The following is a 27,763-nucleotide window of genomic DNA, read 5'->3' on the forward strand; positions in this document are numbered from 1 at the left end:
TATAAAAGGGAATTACATATCTTGCCATGACCGTCCACACGGGGGACCCTCTTAAAATTTTTTTTTTCTTGAAACACTTGCAATTTTTTTTCCTCTGCTTTTTATGGCCACTAACATTCAGGTCATAAACTACCCAGTTTCTCCAGTTGAGTGCTTGTGTTGAGTGAGCAGTTTAACCGAGCTCAGATTGGTCAGCCTTGACTGATCGAAGAAGGCACCACTGTAGCTAAAAACCTAAATGTTATGGAATACCAACATGCCCAAACCTACGCTCTTTCAGGTTAAACGAGGCACACAACTCCAGTCTCCCTAGGGCTTAAGCTCACTGTGTTCCCGGAAAAACTACAAGGTCAGGTACCTCCCCCCCCCCCCCCCCCATTCCCTCCTTCTCATTAGCTCTAGTATAATCACTGTCCAAAGCTGTAGAAAGGATGAAGACACCACTGAGAGCAGTCAAGGCCGCCTGCTTTGTGCGAATCTGAGCGCGGTAGTGCGACTGAACATTCTGAATAGCCACCCGGGAACACGAGTGTTCGAACGACAAGAGACAAGCAGATGCGACGAGCGGATCGTACGACACCCGAGGCCTCTTAGTAAGCGCTGAAAAACTTTTCCCTTTTTTATTTTTACGCACAAGTGTTAAGTGCTGTTCAAATTTAGCAAAAATGTATCATGTACCTAGGCGCGCTCAAGACTGCGTACATGCGTAAGATGCGGAAAACAAGAGGCTAGGGCAACCAAGAATTGACACTATGTCATGCAACCTATACCGATCAGCAAAAACCCGCAAAGGGCGGACAAATTGCCTAGCCGCCTGCGGCATTATCTTACAGAGCTATGTCTTATGCTCGGTTGTGGTAGTCGGAAGTTCAAATCTGCCCCCCTATTTCTTTTTCCTTTTTTTCCTCTTTTTTTAACGATGGTGTACCTGCGTATGACATCCTCCAGTGCACTATATCTGCAGGCTAGGAGTGGCGCCTGACACTGGCGAAAGATGCCGAGAGCGAGTGGGGCTATACTAATCCAGGTACAACCAAATTAGGAAGGTCCAAAAAGCTTGAACAAAGATACTCTCTCACCAGAACAGGAATTGGCCTCCCTGGTGTAGTATTCGGCCACAACCTCCCTAATGAAATGATCTCCTCAATGAAATGGCCCTCAGTCCTGAGTGGCTACGGAGCACCTGACCAAGGTGGCGGTCAGACTTGCAATGCAGCAGAGGGTGCTAATAATATCTGGGTCCGGACAGGCCGCCAATGGAAACTGACCATTGCAACGTTTAACACCCGAACCCTCTCGAGTGAGGTAGGCTTAGCAGGACTCTTCAAAGATCTATCAGACATTGTTTGGGATATTATCGGCCTTAGTGAGATTAGAAGACCTGGTGAGGCTTACACATTGCTGAATAACAGCCATGTTATCTGCCATAGAGGTCTCCCGGATAAGAAGCAATACAGGGTAGGATTCCTAATACATAAAGACATAGCGGGCAACATTGCCGAATTCTACAGCATCAACGAGAGGGCAGCAGTAGTCGTAATCAAACTCAATAAAAAGTATAGATTAAAGATAGTGCAAACCTACGCTCCAACGTCCAGTCACGACGATGAAGAAGTAGATCAGTTTCATGAAGATGTTGAATTAGCGATGAGAAAAGTGCAAACGCGGTATACAGTAGTAATGGGGGACTTCAATGTAAAAGTGGGGAAAAAGCATGCGGGTGAACAGGCAATTGGCAACTACAGTGTCGATTCTACAAATGCTACAGGTGAGTTGCTGCTAGAATTCGCAGAAAGGAATAAGCTGAGAATAATAAACACTTCTTTCAAGAAACGTAGCAACAGAAAATGGACCTGGAAAAGCCCTAATGGTGAAACAAGAAATGAAATTGATTTCATACTTTCTGCCGATCCCAGCATAGTGCAGGATGTTCAAGTAATAGGTAGGGTAAAATGTAGTGATCATAGGTTAGTGAAGGCCAGGATCCACCTCAATTTAAACAGAGAAAGAGTAAAATTGGTCAAGAAAAAACAGGTCAACTTAGAGGCAGTAAGGGTAAAAGCAGACAAATTTAGGCTGGTACTTGCAAACAAATATGCATGCTTAGAACAGAGATGAAGATGACATAGAGGTAATGAATGACACCGTAACAAGACTGGTTTCAGAGGCAGCAATTGAAGTGGGAGGCAAGGCACCAAGGCAACAAGTAGGCAAGCTCTCCCAAGTAACAAAGGACCTAATAAAGAAACGACAAAGAATGAAAGTGTCCAACTTAAGAGATAATGCAGAATTTGTGGGACTGTCAAAACTGATCAACAAGGCGAAAATAAGTGATATTCGAAACTATAACATGAGAAAGACTGAAGAAGCCGTAAAAAATGGACGCAGCCTAAAATCAGTGAGAAGGAAACTTGGCACAGGACAAACCAAGATGTATGCACTAAAAGATAAGCAGGGTAATATCAGCAATCTCGAAGATATAGTAAAAGCAGCGGAAGAATTCTATACTGACCTTTACAGTACCCAGACGACTCAGGAGCGCTCTATTCAAAACAATAATGAACAGTATACAGAAACTCCCCCTATAACTAGAGATGAGGTCCGAAAGGCCTTGCAAGGCATGAAACGGGGAAAAGCGGCAGGAGAGGATCGAATAACAGTCGATTTAATCAAAGATGGAGGAGACATAATGCTACGAAAACTGGCGGCTCTCAATACGAAGTGTCTATCAACTGCAAGGGTCCCAGAAAACTGGAAGAATGCAAACATTATGCTAATCCACAAAAAGGGCGACGTTAAAGAACAAAAAAATTATAGGCCCGTTAGCTTATTCCCAGTATTATATAAAATGTTTACCAAAATAATCTCCAATAGAGTAAGGACAACACTGGAATTTAGTCAACCAAGGGAGCAGGCTGGCTTCAGGAAAGGTTACTCCTACAATGGATCACATCTATGTAATTAACCAGGTTATCGAGAAATCCGCAGAGTACAATAAACCTCTTTCATAGATTACGAAAAAGCATTTGATTCAGTAGAGATACCAGCAGTCATAGAGGCATTGCATAATCAAGGAGTACAGACCGCTTACGTAAATACACTAGAAAATATCTACAGAGATTCCACAGCCACCTTAATTCTACACAAAAGTAGGAAGATACCTTTAAAGAAAGGGGTCTGACAAGGAGACACAATCTCTCCAATGCTATTCACTGCATGCTTAGAAGAAGTATTCAAGCTATTAAACTGGGAAGGCTTAGAAGTAAAGATCGATGGTGAATGCCTCAACAACCTTGGGTTTGCCAATGACATTGTTCTATTCAGCAACAATGCAGACGAGTTACAACAAATCATTGAGGACCTTAACAGGGAGAGTGTAAGAGTGGGACTGAAGGTTAATATGCAGAAGTCAGCCTCTAGAGTCTGTGGAGGAGTATGTTTACCTAGGTCAACTAATCACAGGGAACCCGGACCACGAGAAGGAAATTCACAGAAGAATAAAAATGGGTTGGATCGCATACGGCAGACATTGTGAGCTCCTGAATGGGAGCTTACCGTTATCATTGAAAAGGAAGGTATACAATCAGTGCATTTTACCGGTGCTGACATATGGCGCAGAGACTTGGAGGCTGACAAAGAAGCTTGAGAACAAGTTAAGGACCGCGCAAGGTGTGATGGAACGAAGAATGCTAGGCATAACTTTACGAGACAGAAAGAGAGCAAACGGGCATAGACAACATTCTAATAGACATTAAGAGAAAAAAATGGTGCTGGGCAGGACATGTAATGCGCACACTAGATAACCGTTGGACCATTAGGGTAACAGAATAGATACCAAGAGAAGGGAAGCGTAATAGAGGATGGCAGAAGACTAGATGGAGTGACGAAATTAGGAAATTTAGGAAATTTGCGGGTGCTATTTGGAATCGGTTTGCACAGGACAGGGGTAAGTGGAGATCGCAGGGAGAGGCCTTCGTCCTGCAGTGGACATGATAATAATGATGATGATGATGAAGTTGTTGTTGTTGAAGAACGTCTCCCTGTGTTCTGTCCGTGTTGTACCGCGACAATATATAGTGTGTTTTATATTGTCGCGGTACAACACGGACAGAACATAGGGAGACGTTCTTCAAGAACAGTGGCTTGGGACTTGGGACTAAATTTGATCACCGAACCAGCATACCCTACAAGAATCGGCAACTCGATCACCCGAGACAATGCCTGATCTCACTTTCGTTAGGGGTAACGGCGGCGGTATGGCGGACTTTGAATGGTAAAACATGGGCCACGAATTGGGCAGTGACCATTACATTGTGGAGGTCGCTGTCCCGCTCGGTGGTGACGACGGAGTCGACAAAAGCTTTCGGAAACATAGATTTACTGACTGGGACGCGTTTCGAGGATTGTTACCCGAGGAGCAGACCGAAATTACAGACATTGAGGAGTGGTCCACCGAGATTGTAAACAAGGTAGAAAAGGCCACCAAGGAAGTCGAGACGGACATGCGTGTCCACAGGTTCGACAGCCGCCTGGCCCACCTCATCGCAGCCAAGCAGTCCATCCTGTCAAGGTGGAAGATGCAGAGGACAAACAGAAAGCTACGCAAGAAGGTCGCCGAACTCAACCGCGAGATCAAGTCCCACAGCAGAGTGCTATGCACCCAGCAACGGAATGAGGTTTGTAACGCAGCGGACGGCCAGATGCACTGCGGCAGGACGTGGAGTATGCTGAGGCATCTTTTGGATGCGACCACCACCAAGTCTCACCAGCACCACAACCTGGCCAAGATCATCCACAGGGCACTGACCGAGCACAGGGAAGACGAAGTGAAGAAACGCCTCGACGACAAGTACCTCCCGGTCACTCCCACAGAAACGCACCTGGACTACCTAGGCGAAGCAAACGAGTGGCTAGATCGAGACATTGAAGTATGGGAAGTAAGGGTTGCCCTGCACGATCTCAACAGCAACTCCGCCGCTGGTCCCGACCACGTTACGAACAGAGTGCTAAAAAATCTTAATGAAGCGGCCATCGAGAACCTCACGGCATACTTCAACACTTGCTGGCGAGCTGGGTCACTACCTTGGCAATGGAAAGCAGCCAAGGCCATCTTGATTCCCAAGCTGGGCAAGCCACCCAACATTGAGAACCTCCGGCCGATCTCGCTTACGTCCTGTGTGGGCAAAGCGTTGGAGCATGTACTCATCAACAGGTGGCAGATGTACCTGGAAGATTCTGGGCTCTACCTAAACACCGTCATCGGGTTCCGAAACAAGCTCGGAACTCAGGACGCCATGATACAACTGAAAAATGAAATCCTCGATGACACTACCAACACGAAAGACAAGCGAGCCATTTTGGGTTTGGGGTTGCACAGCGCTTTTGACAAAGTGAGACACTCTGCGATCATGGCCCAGGTGTCACGGCTAAACATGGGCAAGAGAACATATGCATACATCAAGAATTTTTTGATGGAGTGGACTACCGAAATCATCGCCGGTGACCTGCGGCTCCAAAAGAAGAAGCTCGGCAGTGTCGGGACCCCCCAGGGCTCAGTCATCTTGCCATTACTTTTCAACCTTGTAATGATAGGGGTGGCCGAGCACCTCTCGCGAGTCGCGCGAGTCCGACACACCATCTATGCCGACGAGATAATGCTCTGGGTCCCAGGAGGAAGCGACCGACACATCGAGAGTACATTGCAAGAGGCGGTTGACGCTATCGAGGAGCAGCTGGACGGGTCTGGGCTCGTCTGCTCCCCAGGCAAGTCTGAGCTGTTGGCGATTCCTCCGAAAAGAGCAGCTAGGAAGACGAAAGGCAACGAACCTGCGAGAGAGCAAGACACAATAAAGATCAAGACAAGCGGCGGTCACACGATCCCGGTTGTCGAGAAGATCCGAGTGCTGGGGATGCTGATTGAGCGCAAACGAGTCAACGGCGAGATGGTCAACTGTCTCGTGGCCAAAGTCACCACGGCCATCCGCCTCATTAAGAGGGTGTCACACAGAACAGCAGGCATGAAGGAAGAAAGCCTCACCCGGCTAGTGGAATCCTTCGCTATAAGCCCCATTACATACGTTGCTGCTTTCCACAACTGGAGGCAGTGCGAGCGAAATAAGATCAATGCACTCATATGCAAAGCGTACAAGGCTGCACTCGGACTTCTCGACTGCACAAGCACCGACAAGTTCCTGGCCCCGGGAGTGCATAACACCTTGGAGGAAATCGCCGAGGCGCAGAGGACCACTCAGCTCGCGCGGCTATCAGAAACAAGAACGGGCAGACAAGTGCTGCGTGGCCTAGGCCTGGGACCAAAGGAAAGGGGACCCGAAAATACAGAAGTGCCTGTACCGGACCCAATTAGTAGACGGCTACAGGTATGTCCGGTGCCAAGAAACATGAACCCTGAGTTCCACAAAGAGTGGCGGGCGGCGAGGGCCAAGGCGCTCTTCGATCTCCATGCCAAAGACAGGGGTGCCGTGTTTGTGGATGTGGCAGAGTATCCACATGACAGAAAGGCATTCGCCGCTGCAGTCGTCGGGGCATCGACTGGTGCAACGAGAACAGCGGCGAGTGTGCGTACGCGAGGGGCGCATCCAGCCAAGGAGGTGCCCTCATCGCCGATCCCGAGTACACGACTGTGCTCTGTGATTCTAGGACGGCAGTGAAAAATTACGCCAGAGCAAGGGTGTGTGGTGAAGCTGCGCGTATGTTGCGTGTGGTCGATCTCGTGAGTGAAAATCGGTGTGTGGTGATAAAGTGGTTTCCGGCCCACATGGGCAGTGATGTGTCGGATCGCGGCAACACAAACCACAACAAGACGGCGAACGCGGCGGCGTGAGGACTAACCAACCATGCCACTGCTACTGCGGTCGACCCGTCGTGGTGGTGGGAAACCAAGGACAAAATGACTTCCTACAACGAAATTGTGAAGTCATACAGACTAGAGCGAAGGACTATGCCGCCACCTCATCCGGTCTTGACCCGTAAGGAGGCGGTTTTATATCGACAACTTCAAACGGGGTCGTTATTCACCCTGGTGCTGATGAGGCACGTGTGTCCAAGTGTTTATGAAAGTGACCTGTGTTGTGTGGGCCGAAAGGAAAGAGCCACTGCAGCTCGCATCCTTTGGGACTGTGCTAAGAATCCGCACGAAGCTGCAACGATAACAATGATCCCACCGCGGCTCGAGGCCGCAACGAGGTGCTATGATCAAGATGTCCAAGCCCAGGCTGTCCAGCAGATCTCGGTGGCCCTTGAAAGGCAACGACCGAGCGAAACCGGAGGGAGGCTGCCACCCCAAAAGAGGGGCAGGCGTGGTCGACCAAAGGGAGTAGTGCGGCCGCGGCCGAAGTAGAGGCGCCACACGCCGCGAAGACGTCATGGCCGCGTCACGGTGATGCCGCCTAACAGGGGAAGGCTAACCGTTCTGCAGGCATTCATGACAAAGTTTCTTCACTCACTAACCTGTAAGCCACAATAATCTCAAAGCAACATTAGAGCAGAATGGGACAACAAGACAAACCAAGCTCTGATGGCACATGAACTTGTTTGTCAATTACTTTATTGTTATCACGAGACAGCAGTGCAAGAATGGGCGGTCATAAAACCCTATCACCCCCAAGTTTGACACATTTGCTACTATGTTCATATGACATATGTCCTTTATTCATGCAACAGCTAACCGCACTGCCATGATTATATTATCAAACAGACCTAATCAACACCAGAAAAAGTGCTTTTTTTTTTTCCACAGCTGCTATATGTGCACAGAGACTGTCCTAGCCATTTTTCTTTAAACCAAAAATGCACCAAACATGGCCCATTCCTAGGCATTTTTATTTACACCAATAATGCACAGAACTTGGCCCACTGTGCTGTGAGCCTTCGGTCATATTGGTGTCAGATGCACATGTATACAGTGCTTCCACAGTGCTTGGCACTTTTGTCATGACAAAATTTAAGTGATGTAGTAAAAGTGCGCAAAGTTCGGATGCACTGACAATCGGTTCAGCTTTTAGTCTTGGCCAAGAGCTTGAAAATTAAGAAGTGAGTGAACAACAGAGAATGACTGCTATTTGACCAAAGAGACCATTTCCCACCATCATTTCACAACTAAAATGATTGCATGACCGCAACTCAATAGTGTGAATGCACCCTAAGATGCAGGAGCTTTGAAATATTGCACTGAATGAGCACAGAGCAGCATCCAGCACCATTCTAATCCACAGTGCAAAATTTAAGTTTGTCTCAGGGAAGAAATGGCTTGTTGTATCAACTGATGGGGTATTTAGCTTTATTATAATGAGGTTTCAAATAAATGTACTGCTGAAGGTATTTCAAGGGATATTGTGATGTATTTGACCTGTTGATTATATCAGTTACATTACATGTTATAATGAGGTTCAATATTACTGCATATTTCTTAACCCCTTTAGTCACGGCACACACATTTGTAGAGGCAACTTATTTTTGCAATCACTGTGCAGTGCTTGCAAGGAATGTACAACAAACATTAAGCTTTGAGTAACATGAACATTCTACTTTCCTAAAGTACAGCCATTTCACTTCTGAGTGAAATGTATCACTTCAGATGACTGCTTTTGTGAGGGCACTACCGTGTTTGACGGGGCGTTTGAAGTGGGCTGTTTCGGTAGTAATTGTGAAATATTTTCTTTCCCTTGCTGTAATGCTTGCATCTAATAATTAACTTGTGCATCTAATTCGAGCGGGCGATTCAATATTTTTAATGAAGAAACATAGCATGACTGACAGTACAATAATAGGCCTCTATAACATGCACAGAGTCATTCTCCTCCCACCTTGACTTGCTTTCTGTGGAGCCTCCAGCCCCTTGGCAAAAAATTATGTAAATTTCACACATTTATCTATAATCGATCGTAATTCGTGACTGAAGGGGTTAAAGTGGCCCTGAAACACTTTTCTAACTAATCATAGAATGACATCACTATTAAATTATCTCACTTCATGAATCTTCTGCTACAAACAATTTTTGAATTCTTCAAGCACAAGCAAAGTTGGACATACTAGTTAGTGGAACGATCAGTGGCTTTATCTAGCCTTTCATTTCTACTAGCATGCTGGAAGCTACACAGGGGAGACGGAAAGGGGCTGCAAGGGAGCAATGCACTGCTGGCCCCACCCAAAGGTTAAACACGAGACGACTCGTGGCGGCACCCTGTGGCAGCCGCGGTATCTAATCTATGCTTTTTATCTCACAGCAATGCACAACTGCTGTGTTTCGACCAGCAGTGCAAAAATGAAATAGCTTTTCTGTCATATTGAGATCACATATCTTTCATTTAACTCAAATGAGCAATAATTGTATTATTGAGAATGTTCTTGTGATCACGAAATCAGCCAATAGCTCATTATCATATTGCACTTAGTGTTACAATGACGAACATAAGGGACAAGACGCGGACGTACGTAGCACAACGTACATCCGAGTCTTGTCCCTTATGTTCGTCAGTTTAACACTAAGCGCAATATAATCATGAACATCCACCAACTAGCCCCGTTCATTGCTTTACAGTCAATAGCTGTTGTAGGTACAGCTGCGTGCAACGACACTGCATGACAACAGGAAGCAAAAGCAAGCAATTTTTCATTGCTTCTGACACGAGGTTGTAAATTCCCTCCTGCATGAAGTGCAATAATATTTGGCTCACATGTTCACAGGAACTTCATCAATAGATTGGCAACACTTTCTTACTATGTTCAAAATGTGTTTCAGGGCAACTTTAAGGGCCCATTTTTCTGGGGAAAAAACTACATTACCATAACGGTTCAATTTATGAAGATGTTAAATTCTTCGAAAACATGCTTAAAGTGCAAAAATATGACTTTAAATTTCATGCGGCGTAGAATAACCATTTCTTTACAAGAGTGAACCCCACACTTTACTCCTCAGAGCTTTGTAAAAAACATTGTTAGGAACGACAGCACTAAATGTAGCAATCCTTTACAGCTGCTGTGCAAACTACTGATGACTAGCATAGCTATGGAAGTACTCAACACATGGGACTTTTTGCTCACTGCCATCTAGAGAGTCATCACTGTTGTTTTCATATAGAGTGAAGCACAATCAATACCTTTGTCATTTAGGGTATCACCATCAGAGAGATAATAACGTGCCCCTTACTTCCACACCACATAAGAGATGCAATGTCTGTTTTAACCATGGAAAAATCTTACTGAAAGAAAGGAATGTTAAAACGTCTGCTACCATCTATGCTGTGAAATAAAAAATAAAAATACCATTTGACATCCTCTGTATAACACAAGCGACTCAGAAAGTGGCAAAATACTCACGACAAAGTGAGCTCGTCATAAGCCAAAAAGTGTGGATCGCTCATGAAGAGCTGAGGTCATCAAAATCCCTTAAGGGTCCAAAGAAGCTTTGCAACACTTTATGACACGAAAAATAAATCTGTTCACTTGCTAGATAATAATGTCATTAACAGTTAAGCTGAATATTTCTGTACTCGCAGTAGTGAGCGTAGTCGTTCAAAAGCCCACCGGCTATTTTCCGCTGTTGCTTCCATCAATGAAAAGCGAGAATCATATCAAAACATACTAGCCTAGAATTTGCACAGTCTTAGTACTCTGACACATCTCAAACAGCAGGGGTCCCTCATTGTTGGAGAGAGCCAGCTGATTGATTGGTGGGATTCAACATCTCAAAGCAATGTAGAAATTAAGAGAAACCGTAATGGAGGGCTTCTGATTAATTTTGTCCAGCTGGTGTTCTTTAAAGGGCCCCTCGCCACATCTGGCCATTTTTAGCTGACAAGTGCCGTGCATACAATGTGCACTAACAATCGTGCCTGCTAAGTATTACATCGCTACGCAGCACAGAAAGAGCTGAACTTTCAAACCAAACGCCATTTGCCCTTCTCGCAGGCACCGTGCTCCAAGCTGGAGGGATGACGTATACGTGCTAGTGCGCCTACGTACATATGTCTTTGCTGTGACATCGCTCTTAGTGACTCGTGACTTCGATAATTATTCAAAGCAACATCTGTTGTTTGTATAATCTGTTGCATCGATAGATGAATTAAGGTTTAGAGAGATAATAAAACATACAAACTGAATGTCTGCGTGCATTTGTTTTACTTCGCACCGCAGCAAGAGAGATGTACTTCCGTTTCGTCTGCTTGTTCCCACATCTTGCAGTCGCACCCACTGACACCAAAGCTATGCCATTTTCTACCGTGTTCCAGCGCGCAATCATGCTCTGTGATCCGCTTGTGTCTGCCTCAGTGTTCGTGTAGCACTGACTTATATTGCTAGTTAGATGCTCTTGTGCACAGGGCGCACAATCGTGTGCTGCACAAAACGAGACAAACACAACAGCTCATGTGCGATGCCGTCAGCAGAAGTGTGCCGTGCAACAAAAAAGCTAGGGAAAAAAAATTAAGGCAGGGCCTGTGATGTATGCGTCGCGCGATCCTCAAGGTCCGGTATGAGAGAACACAGGGAAAAAAGTTCACTTGCAGAGGCTAGACAGGGCAAGTGGAGAGAGTGTCTCTTGGCAGTGGCACACACCTCCTGAAATCATGGATTTGTGGCACTGAAATATTTCTCTTGGCTATTAATGAACCAATTTGAAAAATTATTGCGCCTGAATGGTCTTTAGAATGCACGTAACAACTTCCAGCATATAACCAAAATTTGCTATGGGGCCTGGTGAGGGGCCCTTTAATATGCAGCCAAATCCTGGAGGTGGAATGCAAAAAACGCTATCAAAATGCTCTCACTGCGTCAAGGAGTTTAATTCATGCTAAGCAGTCAGAACACCATAGCTACTGAGCCACTATGACAAAGAGAGCCAGTTCAATGTTCTAATAAAAATCTATTAAGCACTCCAGTATGGTGCAAAAGTATCACTGTTCGCTTAGGAAAAAAATGCCCCAGTTTCTGGTGCATCTCTTGGGAGTAATGTCATACTTGTTCGTATTGTGAACTGCCATGAAAGAAATTCGCAGCATTCAATAAAGTGCTCCTGGAAGGTTGCTTTGTCCTGGATCTCAAGTGGGAGCATGTCCACTTCTTCCTTTATGTCTATTCCTGCATCTTTTACACGCTGGCCAATAATCCATGCGGAATTATTCCCCTTTCTCAGGAAAAGCACTGCCTTCATGGCCAAGATGCCATGTAAATACAACTCTCGGCTATTTCTGAAAAATTTTTCCAGAAAAAATTATTTTTAAGAAAATATCTATGTAAGGAGTACCTATGTATGATTGCACCATCCTTTTGATGGCACCATCGTCATATGCACTTCTCGACCACGTTGAATTCTGCCTGCCGCACGCTTCCCATGTTCAAGATCAAACACTACAACTTTCAATTTAAAGCCAGTCGTACAGCTATTAAGGTGCTCGCCCATCGTGCTAAAATCCTAATGTTGGGCAGAAAAAAAAAAAAAATAGAAAAGCAAACAGCGCAAAATTGCCAACGAACTTACAAAAATGGAGCTGGTAGTGGTGATGCCAATAGCTTACATAGATAGTGTGAGTTCGTGGATGAGCTGAGAACCTGAAGCTGGCATTGACGTGTGCTATCTGTAGGCGGCGGCTGTAAGCTTCTACATGCGTGTGCATTTCGAAGGCCATTCACATGTGGGTTGTGGAAAGGGGGAGTGCTACCCTTATGGCCGAGATGCCATGTAAATAAAAAAACACTGTATATATGCGTGTAAGGGCTGCACCTGTGTACAGGTGCCACCCTGTTTTCCAGAAAAAGTTATGTTTACGAAAATATCTATGTAAGGGCAGCACTCCCCCTTTCCACAACCCACATGCGAATGGCCTTCGAAACGCACACTTGAGCCTTCATCACCCCATCTCACAGCACTATCTCCCAGCATATCGAGCGCCCCTACTACCCGCCTTGGCGACCATCTCGTCCTATATGCTATTACTGTAGTTATCGCGTCCACATATCACGTTTTTGCCACAAGCGCCAACAAGATGAGCGTCATGGGTACGATCTGAGTAAACGCAATGTGTATTCTGGTGGGGCCACTTCTCAAAACTGGCGTTACGCGTCCCCTCCATGCCGTTTCACATCTCCACCCGCAACAACCGATACACCGAATGGTTACTACCAGCACCAGACGCTGCTCACCTTCGCCCTTCCGCCGCTCCTCGTCACTGCTATGGCCTGCTGCGTTCACCTCTGACCGTCGCTCGGAAAACTAAGTAATGCAGTTTTCGGAGGAAAAACTGAATTTACCGACAGGACTACAATTCCTCCAGCGCGCCCTTGTAATAAGAGGTCTGTGTTCATTGAGGGTGTGCAAGTTGAAGCTTTGGTGGACACTGGTGCCACTTTATCTGTTATGCATGCTGATTAGTGTAAGTGTCTCAGGTAAGTTACAACGCCTTACAATGGACCACTGCTGATTGCAGCTCAAGAGGACTCTATTCCCCTTCCGCGTTTTGTACTGTGCGTGTAATGATCGACGGCATTATCCACCACATACAGTTTGCTGTGCTGTCGCCATGCTCCGACAAGCTCATTTTAGGATGGGGTTTCCTTGCCTCTGCTTCTGCTGCTATATGTTGTGGGCAACGTGTCTTACATATGACCGACACCGCTTATTCCCTTGGCGATGAAAAGTACAAGCCAGTTCGTCCGCTCGCTGCAGAAGATACCGTGCTACCTCCAGGCTGTCAGCAAATTCTCACCATCACGTCCGACATCATCGACCATGGAGATGCACCTTCTGCACGTTGTTTCACAAAGGGGATAGCAATTGTATCAGGAATAGTTAGATTTGACAATGGGTCTGCGCTTCTCGCCGCAAGGATCACAACACCTGAGAAAATTCTCCTTCCTAAAGGCGCCACTTTGGCTTGCATTGTTGATTCCGAGCCTCTCTGTGTCGTTCCCCTGAAGGCGGCTCCCCCAGAAATCGCTTATGCTGGACATTCTCCCTCTACCTCTGCTCTTGCAGCCGTAATCAGCCCGACATGATCCCTTCGCAGGCACAAAAGTTACTTAATTTGTTGAAGAGGCATGAAACTTCATTCGACACCCATTCTTCGACACTGGGTCAGACTTCCGTCACAACACATCGCATTCAGACAGACGGTAGATCCATCGTACATTGCCGGCCGTATCGGGTGTCTCTAGCTGAGCGCAAGATTATTGAGGAAAACGTCACCGACATGCTGCAACGTGAGATAATCCACCCCTCTGCTAGCTCTTGGTCGTCTCCCATCATTTTGGTCCGAAAGAAAGATGGCTCCGTGCAATTTTGTGTCGATTACCGAGCGCTCAACAAGATTACGTGCAAGGATGTACATTCTATGCCTCGCATTGACAATGCCCTCAATTGTCTGCAAGGTGCCAAGTACTTCTCCAGTGTGGATCTGCGTTCAGGTTACTGGCAAATTCCGATGCACGAAGATGACAAAAAAAAGACAGCATTTGCACCCCCAGATGGCCTTTACGAGTTCAACATCATGCCCTTCAGCCTCTGCAATGCTCCTGCAATTTTTGAGTGCATGATTGACACTGTTCTGCGCGGCCTGAAGTGGAAAACATGCTTGTGCTATCTGGACGATATCGTTACTTTCTCGTCGTCATTTGCCCAGCACCTGCAACGTCTGGACGAGGTTCTCACATGCCTCGCGAACACTGGTCTTCAGCTCAACACCAAAAAGTGCCGTTTTGCAAGCAAGACGATCAAGGTGTTAGGTCACATTGTGAGCAAGGATGGTATTCGACCTGATCCTGACAAAATTTCGGCGGTGCTTTGCTTTCCTCGACCAGAAAAGACCAAAGAACTACGCAGTTTCCTTGGCATCGAAGCTTCCTATTTTCGCCGATTTATACGCGACTTCGCCTCTATAGCTGTTCCTTTACACAACCTACTTCGTTCTGGTGTTCCCTTCGTGTGATCACCAGAATGTGAATCTGCCTTTGACCAGCTGAAGGGCGCCCTCACAATCTTGCACACGGACGCTAGTGGCCATGGAATTGGTGCTGTTCTCCTCCAGTGAGACACCTCTTTGCGTGAGAGAGTCGTTGCATATGCAAACCACGTACTCACACCTGCCGAGAAGAATTATACCATCACCGAGCAGGAATGCCTAGCTGTCGTTTAGTCTGTCCAGAAGTTTCACCCTTATCTCCACGGCCGTCAATTCACTATCAATCATTACGGACCATCACGCCTTATGTTGGCTCTCCACACTCAAGAACTTGTCAGGACGTCTTGGTCGCTGGATTTTTCGTCTGCATGAATACGACTTTCAGATCATCTACAAGTCTGATAAAAAGCAATAAGACGCAGACGCTCTTTCTCGCTGCCCACTTCCTACAGCCATACTCATCAATGACTCCGCAACCACCTCTAGGGACACAATCCCAGACGTTTCTTCTATGGCGATTTTGTCCTTCGTCACTCTTGACCATCTCACTTCCGATGACCATGAATCATTTTCATCTCAACAACTCGCCGATTCGTACTGTTGACGTATTATAGACCACGTTCGTGGAGCTTCGCACCTGCCTAACGCCAGGCTCCGTCGACAGCTGACACAATTCAGGCTACAAAACTCCGTGCTGTACCACCATATCCATCATCCTGACTGACAATGCTCGGTGCCCATACTGCCTCGCTTCGCTGCCTTCGTGCTCATGTCCTTCAGGCCTATCATGACGATTTGACTGCTGGCCACCTTGGCATCCAGAAAACTTACGACCGCATAATAAGTCGCTTCTACTGGCCTGGCCGGTCTACCAGTGTGGCGAGATACGTCTCTTCCTGCGCCATTTGTCACCGTCGAAAGCAGCCAACATCAGCTCCTGCCGGGCAGCTACTATCGGTCTCGTGTCCTGCAGAACCGTTCCGAGGTTGTTGGCATTGATCTCTATAGGCCACTTCCCACGACTCTAGCCGGTAGTCGATGGATAGTTACAGTCGTTGACCACCTCATGCACTATGCCGAAACAGCTTGTGTCAGTTCTGTATCTGCTTCCAAAGTTGCTACCTTCATTCTTCAAGCCATAATCCTGCGTCACGGCGCCCCTTGAGTCCTTCTGAGCGACTGCAGAAAGACATTTCTTTCTAAACTAGTAGGCGAAGTGCTCAGAGCCTCTGGCAAAACTCACAAAGCTACTTCAGGTTACCATCCTCAGACCAACGGTCTGACTAAGTGGTTTCATCGTACGCTCTCTGATATAATAGTCGCCTATATTGAACCAGATCACAGAAATTGGGACGCAATTTCGCCAATCGTCACCTTCACGTATAACACCGCCGTTCAACACACAACCGGTTACTCACCATTCTACCTTGTTTATGGCCGTTCGACCAGTTCCTTTCTTAACATTTCCTTCTTTTCTGCCCCTGTCAGTCCATCTCCATCTTCCTGCAAAGGATATGTTTCCCGCCTTGACCATTGTCGCCAGCGTGCCCACTTCAACACCGAAGACTGAAAATAGGACCGCAAGGATCATTATGACGCATGTCATTGGGCAGCTTTCTACCAGCCGGGTGATGAAGTGCTGCTATGGACACCAGTTCACACTCCTGGGTTGTGTGAGAAGTTTCAGCCCCGCTTTATTGAACCATACTCGGTCTTGGAAATGACTTCTCCCGTTAATTATCCTGTGACCCCTGCTGTTCCCTCAACTGACTGCCGTTGCCGCTTTACCGAAGTGGTCCACGTTTCTCATATGAAGCCCTTCAGGCGGCGTTCCCCGTACCTTTAGACTGCAGCCAGGATGGCCGCTCTCGCACGGGGGAAATTATTGTGGGCATTTAGTGCAGCCATTTTGTGTGCACTTCATAATCTGTATATTATCATCATCATGTGTGTGCCCTTCTTCATTGTGCGGGTAGTCGCATCCTCATAGTGGACTGTGCCGAGGGTTCTTCGCCGCGTCTCTTATGGTCAATAAAGGTCGGCCCTTACTGTGACGTCACAAGAGCAGTAAAACATTGCTCATCGAGCGCACCCCATGTAATGCTACAGCACAAGTGTGCCTACAGTCTTTTGGCCACTTTTCGGCATCCAAGAGACCGTGGTTTCTACCATTGCAAAGCGTCAGGAAAACTTTATTTTCGTGTGGATTCTATCACAGGGGATACCAGCGATGCGATTGCTACCAAGAAGAATGGTTCAGGCGCGCTGCACCATGAAATTTGACAGCTTCCGTTCGCTCTGCAGTAAACAGCTGGGAGCACTTGGCACTCGCTTGGTACCTGTTACTAGGCGGTCATCGGTTGTGGGTTTGGTACTTTTGTGGCCTGTTCTGTGCTTACAAGAGACTAATTTGTCAACGGTATTATTCTGACACTACATGCGCAAAAGAATCGCCATCGCTCACCACTTTGCTCTAAGCGAGTCAAGCTCTTCGTGCACTTTGAGTAATGTGGCTTAAAATGCATGCGTTTGGGTCGGGATCGGAAGAAATTTCGAATAAAACGATATTTTGAGTAAAGTGATTTTGTTATAACGAAGGATTACTGTATGTATTATGGCCCCCCTTCAATACAGGAGACTTGGCAAATATGAATGTATACTGCTCAACTATTTCAACCGAGACATTCCACCAATCACCAAACCACTTTTTCTCAGTGTTTATAGACTTTTCAAAAAGCACTGAAAATTTTACAATTTTGCATATGAGCATTCTCTTGAACAGTCCTTGAAGCCCACTTTTAAACCTAACAAAATGTCCCTGATAGGAGTTCATGGTTTTAGTAGCCTCTACTAAATACTATTTTGTAACATACCATGGGGAAATTAAAATTTGAAATAAACTACCCTTAGGTTGGTTTGCGTCTCCTCAAGTGTTGCATGGAAGCAGGGGATCTATTGGAGCCAAACCAATGGTGCAAAGAGCCAAAGTGTGTCTGTCAGACACTGAGCAACGAGAATGCCATCCTCTCGCTGACTGCAATGTGCTGAGAGATGTGGCTGAGAGGTAGGTGCATGTGTGAAAGTGCAAGTCTGTGAAGCAATTAGTAAAAAGAACCAGCCACAAAGATAGCTGCACAATGCTTAAACAAAGAGGAACATTGTGAAGCAGATGGAAGAAAGTAAGTACCAGTCTACTAGGGACCCCACTTTTTCACTTGGTTCGCTTGGTTCATTCCTTCCACAATGTTTTGGAAACATTAGTGCATTTTAGTTTAGAAGTCATGCCTTTGAAGCATGTTTCCGAGCTGGACTGCAAATACCAGGCTCACCTCAGTGGCACTGCTGTCTAGAGAGAGGGGAGCCGCGTTTTTTGGTTGCCATTTCTTAGATGTGCTTGACTTCGATATCCTGTTGTTCTGACTTGAATCTGCAAAGTCAACACAGACAATACATTTTAGTAGCAATGCACTAGGCTACATGGTTCCCGTTGTCATTAAAGCAGGTTATCTCAATGTTATTGTACTACTATTACCCTATTCCACAACTGTGTATACACAGTAAATATTATGCATGTACAGTCAGTGACAGGCGGGATCGGTAATGGACACAGTACAATGGTAACATGCTAAAATACTCTGTGTGCTTCTCACAAAGTAGTTCAGCAATAAGCACTGCATAAAATATATAACTGTTTATAACATTACACACTGCACTACAGAGGAACTCTTATTATGCAAATTTCAAGACACCACACAAAACATCCAAGAGTCACAATATGAAAACTGCAGGGGGGACGTGGCAATGAAAACTTTTTTTTTAATTATAGGAATAAATTGATGAAATTTGGCATTCAGGTGTGATTTGTTATGCTGATATCATAACTGAAATCAGTTTTGTGCTATATATTATAGTTTCCGAGTTACAACACTTGACAGCCTCTAATGGCCATCACCAAATGAATTAATTACAGATAAGTTTACCAAGATTTTCATATCAGCATGTTCACAAAGGCCCATTCTGTGCAATAAAGCTATCGGTTAAGTTCTTAAATGCTAAAATAAGCATGCATTTCTTTTTTGAACTTTCCTATGCATATTGTCTTACTAATGACTTTTGCAAAAAGCCATTGTAAATTTTTTTTATGAAGTGCAGATAAAAATGGACAGCTTTATTGCACTCATCTATGTTTCAGTATCAAAGTGCAAAAGACTTAATGATTTTGTGTTCATTCGTTGTGAAATGGCACTGGGATGACTGAAAGCAACTGCACAAAAAATGAAAGCTGAGAAAAATGAGCTCAACGTTTCATTTGTTGTAAACATTTAAGTGTTTACTTCGAGCACCTAAAACCCGGCTGGGATGTAGTCCTTTGTCTGTGAGGACACATTTTCTTTACATTTTGATGTAGTTTTTCGCTTCTTTGCAGCAGTTTTGTGCATCTTAGTTGCCTTTTTGATGCGCCGTGCATCGATGCATCGTGCAGAAGTAGATGACAGCGCAGTCAAAACGTCTGCTCTCGTCTCCTCTCGTTGCGCAACCTCTTCATTAGTGAGAGTTAGGGCTGAAATCAGCAGCTCAATATTTGACATGAAAGCTTCTGCTCTCGCCGAATCCCACAGTCACGTTGTTCCCATAGCCCACGGTCGCGTCGTCAGCACTGCACGTGGATGCGCTTTCTCAGTCACCCACGTCACCGATCGTGCCTCATCAACAAGGTTGGTGGCATCCACTTGTACGAGTAGTTTTCTCCCTCTGTTCCATGCCTTTCATGGTCTTCTGTACGCGTGGGCCGTTCGGAAGTGGCTTCCTTTGGGGTTCATCACAGAACATGTGCGTTAAGCTGCCACAATCATCAATCACATTGATCAGAACACGCAGCTCGCTGCTGTGCAAATACACGCGAGAGAGGTTCGTCAGCAATTCAAATCTACAACAGCCAATAGGAGCGCGCCCTGTGCACCATGTGACTACTGTGCCCAATCGCAATGCCGCTTTTGCCTTTTTTTCACTCGCATTTGCTGGTTTATTTTTCAATGGAGAAACACGTCGTTGTGACTATCTTGAGCTCCAATCTCTCCTCTTTAAAATGATATCAAGATAGTTGAGCTGCGTCAACAGATAGTCAAGCGATCCGCGGTGCAACAGCGCTTTCCAAAGCCCTATTTTTTTCGCAATTTTCAAAGACAGCACACTAGGAAAGTGCTTACTTTTCGATTTCTACTACATATTTTGTTATACTATTTCACAACGAGGTAAATAAAGGTCTGTGGATTGTAAAAAAAAATAATCGGAAAAGTGAAAATTTTGAAAATTTGACCACTTCAATTGCCACGTCCCTACTACAGTGTAGCTGCAGCATTCTGTACAGTGCGACAATCATATGCAGAACTCGGGTATATCCAGGCTTGACTATAATCCGGAGTTAAAGGCATCGCACAGTATTTGGATATATATTGTGCAACTTTTATAAATAAAAAATGTGCTGATGCAAGCACTAACTTATACCACTACCAGCCTCTGATGACTTTTGGTAATAACAAAAGAATAACTTCCAGAACCTAAAAAGTACAAATTCAGCAGATCTGTACATTATATGCACACACCCACAACGCTGTCTGAAATGTCAGCCAGCAGTGGACACCACAGTGCGCATCACGCATTGTACCCAGCACATGGTAAACCAGAACCTCCTAAAAGACAATGTATTTTGAGGTGCAGCACCAGCAGGCTATGTCTAGCTACAGGGCACACAAAGATTTTCTTGCTTGTATCCTTCCCTCCATATGACTAACGACAAGCATGCAGTACCCTTGCTGCTCACAGACGTAACCACTCAACAAAGCTGGCATCTAATCAACCTTTTATTACTCATTGCAAGGACATGTCATGTCCTTTCACTAGACACTTCTCAGCACCACTGGCCACCTTGTCGTTTGTTTTCTATGGACTGTAGCTTCAGTGTGTGAGAAGTATTGTGCAGCCTTATTGTTAACCATTGAAATCTGTTGGATTTCAATGGTGAACACTGAAGTCTGTTGGCTAAGCAAATTGTTAACTCGTTTAAAATGTTGTAGCTGCTGCAAACAATTTCTTCATGCACGCTACAGGAAGCAAGTACAAGTATGAGATTTCAGCAGGTGCTTAATTAAAGCTTTATATAAGCAGTCTTTTCTTTGACAATAACAGCATGTGCATAACTTTAATAGCCAAACCATGTCCGCTATCCATCTGCTACTTGTTGCAAACAAAGGATGAGGTGCACGACGTGTAATATCAATCATCATCCTCACCACTTAATCCCAATGTGTCCAGCTCCTCTGATACAGAAGCTGAAGAAGCACTTCTGTCTGACCCACATGCACCAACATTATCATCATCTTGCTGAGACTTGGCTTGGGTCTCCTGAACTTCCTTGCTATTGTCTTCGGTTGGTGGCGAACCACTCTCCTCAGCTGAACTCTGTGGAGATGTTTTGTCAATGGATTCAAAGCCAGCATCTGTGGGTTGTGATGCTGTGGACGAGGATGATGATGCCCGCGTCCTCCGGTGAGCACTTTTGTCACTTGTAATCGACACCTGCCAGTCAGGTCTCTGGCTGGCCAAGGCAGCTGCCAATGCAGATGCAGCTAGAACAGTATTGGCTGTAAGCTGCTGCACCATGTTTTCTCCATGAAGCTCCAGCAAAGATGGGGCACGGACCTGTTTGTAAGAAAACAAGGCATGCATCAAATGTAGTACTAGAATCATGATGTTTTATTTTTCAGCAGCTTTAACTTGACATGCGTACTGCTTTCTTATACCATATTTTACTATGCAACCATACGGGAGTTCATACCCTCAACTTCTCAGCCTTTATCCTTAGCCTTCCAATTATGAACGGTTCAACAGAGCAAATAATTTTAAAAATTATTTCTGGGGTTTTACATGTCAGAGTCACAATCTGACTATGAGGCACGGTGTAGTGGGGGGACTCAACTTAATTTTGACCACCTGGACTTCATTAGCATCTAAGTACACTGGAGTTTTTGTGTTCTGCTCCCATCGAAATGCGGCCATCACAGCTGCAATCGAGCCCACGACCTCGAGCTCAGGAGCACAACACACCACCACAGACCCTAAGCTACTGCAGCAGGTGTTTAATAGGGAGCCAGGACATTTACTTTGTTTAGAGATTTTAACTTAGTTGGCACGCTACTTTTTCTATCAAAGAGTAGTATTTGCTGCTGCATAGTAAAAATTTACAAATACACACAAGGTTATCTTGCATGCCTTCCACTAGTGTCACGGTGGAACGAAGATAGGAGATGAGGATACGTATTACAAAAACAACTTGATTTAGTTGTCGAGCATAGATACGCCTTCTTTGTCTTCTAATCTCTGCTAGGCTGACACACGAGACGAAGCCTGCTAAGGCTCACATCGTTGTCTTTGTCGCTGACATAGAAGACATGCGGCAATATGATCTAGTGTAAGCATAGGTCGGAAACTCACTCATGAGCCGACTCCCTCAGACTCACTCAGACTCAGACTGAGTGGGGCTCAGTTTGGGTGAGCCCCACTGAGCAAAATTTCAGTGAGTGAGTCTTCTTGAACCCGGCTGGAGCAAATTTTACTGAAAAAAATAATTATGGGGTTTTACGTGCCAAAATCACTTTCTGATTATGAGGCACGCCATAGTGGAGGACTCCGGAAATTTCGACCACCTGGGGTTCTTTAACGTGCATCTAAATCTAAGTACACGGGTGTTTTCACAATTTGCCCCCATCGAAGTGCGGCTGCCGTGGCCGGGATTTGATCCCGCGACCTCGTGCTCAGCAACCCAACACGATAGCCACTGAGCAACCACGGCGGGTCAAATTTTATTGAGTCTAAGTTCGAGTGAGCTCTGAGCAAAAATATATTTTGTGATCAAGTCTGAATGAGTTGCAGTGTGCATTGCACGAGTGCATAAAAAGGAGAAGGAAAGGAAATATCGAGCATGGGAATACGCAACCGTCATTCGCATTGTTGTTTGGCTCCATGTCGCACTTGCGACCCATTACATTTTCCCATCAACCACATTACTTTTTCTTCGTGGCTTATCTGCATGATGACTCTTGGGGAGTAGGCCCTGTAGGCCTCCACCATTGACTGGCCTTTTGAAGATACTGTTTGGTACGCGGTAACTGAAGCCCCAACAACACTGGAGGAAAAATGCATGCGGCATGCTGCCGGCAGAGCGCCACTGTGGCAGTCACATGACAGCATGAAAATCCTACCTCCTCTCTTTTACTCTGCACATAGCTGCGATATGTCACTCACTGTTTCCTTTATCTGCTTTTGTTCTCTGGTATTTATTCTTAATGAAAGTCATGCCGGATGATGATGATGGTGACATTGCCACTGTGATCATAATCATGTTGGTGTGCTCCTTTCTGTTGCACTGTCGCCATATTCAAAGGACAAGGAGAATGAGGTACTGGATGTTGCCTCTGCATCCTTGTATTCAGGGTCCATCTTGCTGTACAGAATCGAATATGGCGTGCTGTTTCCAAAAACCTTCCAATCGGGACATCTTGATTTAGGCTCATCCATGTAAAAACAGTTGCAAACCATGCAAATCAAAAGCAGCGCAAGCAATAGCTGACGCGCGCATACGATAGTGCGAAAAGAGACGTCCGGCTGACACCATACACGAGTGCGAATTGAGCGGTCGGGCGGGATACCAGTTTTTTGTGCACATGTCACCGAAGGGGCCATTCTCATTGGTCTCCTCCATTCGCAGCATGTGGCAAGGTGCAATAAATCAGTCCAGGACCGATTTCTCCAGCGACACAAAAAAGGTACAATGCGACTCAATGGCAATTTCTGTGGCATGCCGTGCGCTTTTTCCTCTAGTGTGGACGGGGCTTTAGTGGCACTCTTATCAAAATCGATCTGCGCCATGCCCACTCTGGTCTAATATTTCGTGTGCACCACGCACTCAGCAGCTAGAAATTACCGCTTGTGCATTACACAATTAGGGCTTATTTCCTATGAGCCTTTCCTTTACATTTTTTATGACTAGGCTTCAAGATGGTCACATGACGCTCCTTCCCAGTCTTTTTCCTTCCTCCATGTTTGGTGCTTTCAGCGCGATTTACAGCAAATATACTGGGTGTTTTAATTTAGCATTAATAGAACTTTAAAATCAGCCTGTAACATTTAGCACAAATCTACTTATTGAGCTAGAATACTCGAAGAGGTACATGGTAGAATCTCGTCCATACGTTCTGGAAAAAACTGCGAGAAAAACATACTAACTGGGAAACAGTATGATCCGAAGCAACTAAAAAAATTTGGCAGACTTAACTATTTTTGACATCTATGTAATGCTAAGCATCGCGAGGATTGTTGTGGCACGAGACGCCAGTGCGCAATGACCTAGTGGTGTTCTGGTGGCTTGAGACACGTTTTGCTGCTTTGTTGAAACCGAAACGAAATATAGCTGGTGGGCGACGTCAGATGCCTCCAAAGCAATATGTGATGCCCACACTGTGCCGCCTGCAGAAGGGAACGGTAGCGCATTTAGATTATCGACCACTAATAGCGTGCAGTATGCTACCAATGGCACTACGCACCATGCGCTGTAAAACAGACAGGTGAAGATGCTTATCGCAAAAGGTTTGGTTACAATAGCTGTGAATGCGGCGTGCGACGTCTCGGGTGGAAATTTGCTGGCAGCGGAATAACAAACTGCACGCGCCGTCATTTTCACGTGAGACAGGTGGCTATATACTGTTTTTGGTCGCGCACGCCTCACGCCTTTTCTTGTTCACATGGGATCTTGCAGCCAGAAAATGTATACAATCGCAGTCTGCAGCAAGGAATAGCAGCATGTTTCGGTTATCGTCTATTAAACAAGGAACAGCGACGTGTTTCGGTTATTGCCTATTAAAAGCGTTCCCTATGTTTTCGACGGCACCACGCACTGTGAAAGAGATAGGCGAATATGCTTATCGCATGCTTATATGCTGTTAATGCCACATGCGACGACCCCCGAGAAGATTTGCTGGTACCGAAGTGAGAAACAGTCTGCGCTGGTGTTTTCACGTGAGATGGGTGGGCGAGTACTGCGGTGCAGCTGCCGCGGCTAGGTATTGGCGGCGAGGAGTTACGGAGTCGCCATCTATTGGAAGCGTCTCGCTGGCTAGTATGACGGATCACGCGGCGCGCTCCTCATAGGTTTTGCTGTCCGCGCTCACTGAAAACACCACGCGCGAGCTCCCCCGGACATTTCTGCAAGTACTTTCGAAACGAGAGAAGTTTTTTACTGTCTAAATAATAATCTTGGGCAAACTGAAAGCACAGAATCGTTTACAGACGCTATCTCTTTACCGAATACGTACAGTGAACGCCACTGCGCGCGGTCGCCGCGATGGAGTCTCCCGAACCGGCTTCTTGCCCGAAAGGTAGGCAAATGCTGAGAGCAAACTATGTGAAATATGTTCTTGTAGTGTTTGTATAACTAAATTGAGCGTAATAGAATGAAGCCTCAATGCAGCGATCGCACAGATTCGCAGCGACCTACTGCGCGTCTGCATGCTTGTCCGCGCACTGTTTCGCTTTCGCCGCGTGCGCGTTTTCGCACCGTGCCATGAGCTTTAGGCCGCAGAATATGAGCATTTGACAGTATACAAGCAACCATTGTTGCGTAGGCGCTATCTGAGCTGTTCAAAAATAATTTCATTGTAGAGATTTCGACGCCTATGGGGACTGTGATGTGCCGTCGCGACGATTCAATCTTTTTTCTTCTAAATTCCTGGACGTTTCAATATTACTTCTTGAGTTGCGTCGCACTGTATATTTATCGGTGTTCTCAGCGTGCGATTTCCCGCTGCTTCTTTTTTGTAATCCAGTGCATTAATTCATAACACAAGCATGACCATATGCCATGCTTTTTTTAATGTGCTTCTTACCGCTCCCTTTCCACTCCAGTGAACTTGCCAGTATCTCTAGCATCGACAAGTTCATAGAACAAACCGTCATGACATTAGTCGGGCAGCAGACTCGGACGAGCGTCTCAGTGCGCGTTTTCCGAACATCGCAGACCCGGCGCCGTAGCAGAAATCTTCCTCGCGTTTGTGTTTGCTGCATACCCGAGTTGTAGCCGATGACTGTTTGCCGGTTTTATGTTTCACGAGCCAAGCTTCACGCAGCTTGTCTTGCGGCTACGTGTGAATAAGGCTGACACTGGGCTCCGTTGCGTATGTCAGGCACTGCGGCACCGAGCAGTAACCTACCATGTTGCGCGCCTTCAAAGGTAGCCACTACCTATTGTAGTGCTTTCAAGCGTTGTAAAGGAGACACTCGAAGCGGGAAAATCTCGCCACTAAATGAGGACCGCAGCGTACAAGGCAATTTAAACTCTCGTTTTCAGCTCGCTTCGGCGCTCCTGAAGCAGCCGACGCGGCCGCTATGTCCACGTGATCCCTAATAGCACGTCACGCCGACGGTGGCACCAGCTTTTACAGTGGTGGAGCTCGAGGCCAATATACTATTCTCGATCGTCCGCGCCTCACGCATCTTCTTGTTTACATGGGATCTAGCAGCCGGAAAACATACCATACGATCGCAGCTTGGTGGCGCACTGAACGTTGGTATCGAAAAATCTTGTTTTCTGGGAACGTATGAACCAGTAAAAAATGAACGTAGCTCTACTGGGTCATATTTTTGTGTTCTTGATTGCGAACATTGGCACCGAGAAAACGTATGTAATGGGAACTTATCACCGAGGTTTTACTCTACATTACTTACAACAAAAATCAATACACATAATTGGCTAATTAGGAAATATTGAACAATTCACTTTTCAACTAATCACTTTAGTGCACATATTGCAATACACGAATTGAAGCCAGTGATTTCACAAGGCACATACCCTTGAAACAAATTTTGCAACTAGCGACTCTTGAGATAAGCGTAGTCAAACTTGCGATAAAAATGCAGTGTTGTTCCACTTACTTTTTTAACAAATCACCACCTTTTTATGCTATGAAGCTAAAAAATTACTGGAACACTAACGCATTTCATTGCAAAATTACAGAATGCAGTTCTCGAAACTGGTGTCATTCTCATAATTCATTCCAAGTGGATATGACTTTAAAGATTAAGAGACTTAGATGAGCTAGTTGGTTGCTGGCTTGATAGAACATAGTTATAACAGTGCGTTTTGAGGACGGAACGCAGAAAGAATGCACAGAGCACAATTGCCGAACTTCAACTGAGCTCTACTATAGAAAAAAAATTACATGAGCAGTAGTTGCTGTGCAGAAACATTGGAAACAACATTGCCACAACACACATTGTCAGTGCAATCACACCAGAAGATCATCATTCCTCTCACCACTACTGAATGTCCTAATCTACGCAAGATTAAAGGCGTTTCTGAACCATGCTTAATACCATTCAATGCTCTTCATGCCCGTGGACTTCGAAATTTATTGTGCAAATATATCTCTTATTTTCTTGACAAATTGAGTGGTGCAGTGCTAATGCAACCTTCTCTTTCCTTTCTATAAAAAACGCCTCAAACAATTCTCTCTCTTTCTGAGCCTTAAAACTTCCAAGTATACAAGTGTCTCTGTACACTGGAACACACAGGCACCTTTTGCAATGGTCAGCCAAGTGACCCCCCATAATGAAAGCCTGCCTATTGCTCAATGCTCCCTCCTCCTGTGGCAAATGTTACTTCGGCCAGGCTGGGCAATGCGTTAATGACCTTTTGAGGGAGCAAATGTACCTTTGTACAGTGCTCACGGAATGAAACGCGTCAATTTAGGGCTAAGTAATGCGCATACTTTCGTTTCAACCGGCCGCAGGTTGTGTCACATCGA

The 27,763-nt window shown here is 45.7% G+C and overlaps 1 protein-coding gene across 2 annotated transcripts in view; it reads right to left on the minus strand.

Moving 5' to 3' along the window:
- LOC126547967 (uncharacterized) overlaps window positions 1–27,763 on the minus strand; it is a 239,429-nt gene that overhangs the window by 86,912 nt on the left and 124,754 nt on the right. For both annotated transcript variants that reach the window (XM_055063336.2, XM_055063337.2), the window contains exons 21-22: window positions 21,200–21,608; window positions 18,239–18,336 (exon numbers count right to left, since the gene is read on the minus strand). In XM_055063336.2, coding sequence (XP_054919311.1) covers window positions 18,239–18,336; window positions 21,200–21,608 — 507 coding nt within the window. The remainder of the gene's footprint in view (window positions 1–18,238; window positions 18,337–21,199; window positions 21,609–27,763) is intronic.

This window comes from Dermacentor andersoni, chromosome 1 (genome assembly GCF_023375885.2).
Source record: "Dermacentor andersoni chromosome 1, qqDerAnde1_hic_scaffold, whole genome shotgun sequence".
Taxonomy (NCBI): Eukaryota; Metazoa; Arthropoda; class Arachnida; order Ixodida; family Ixodidae; genus Dermacentor; species Dermacentor andersoni.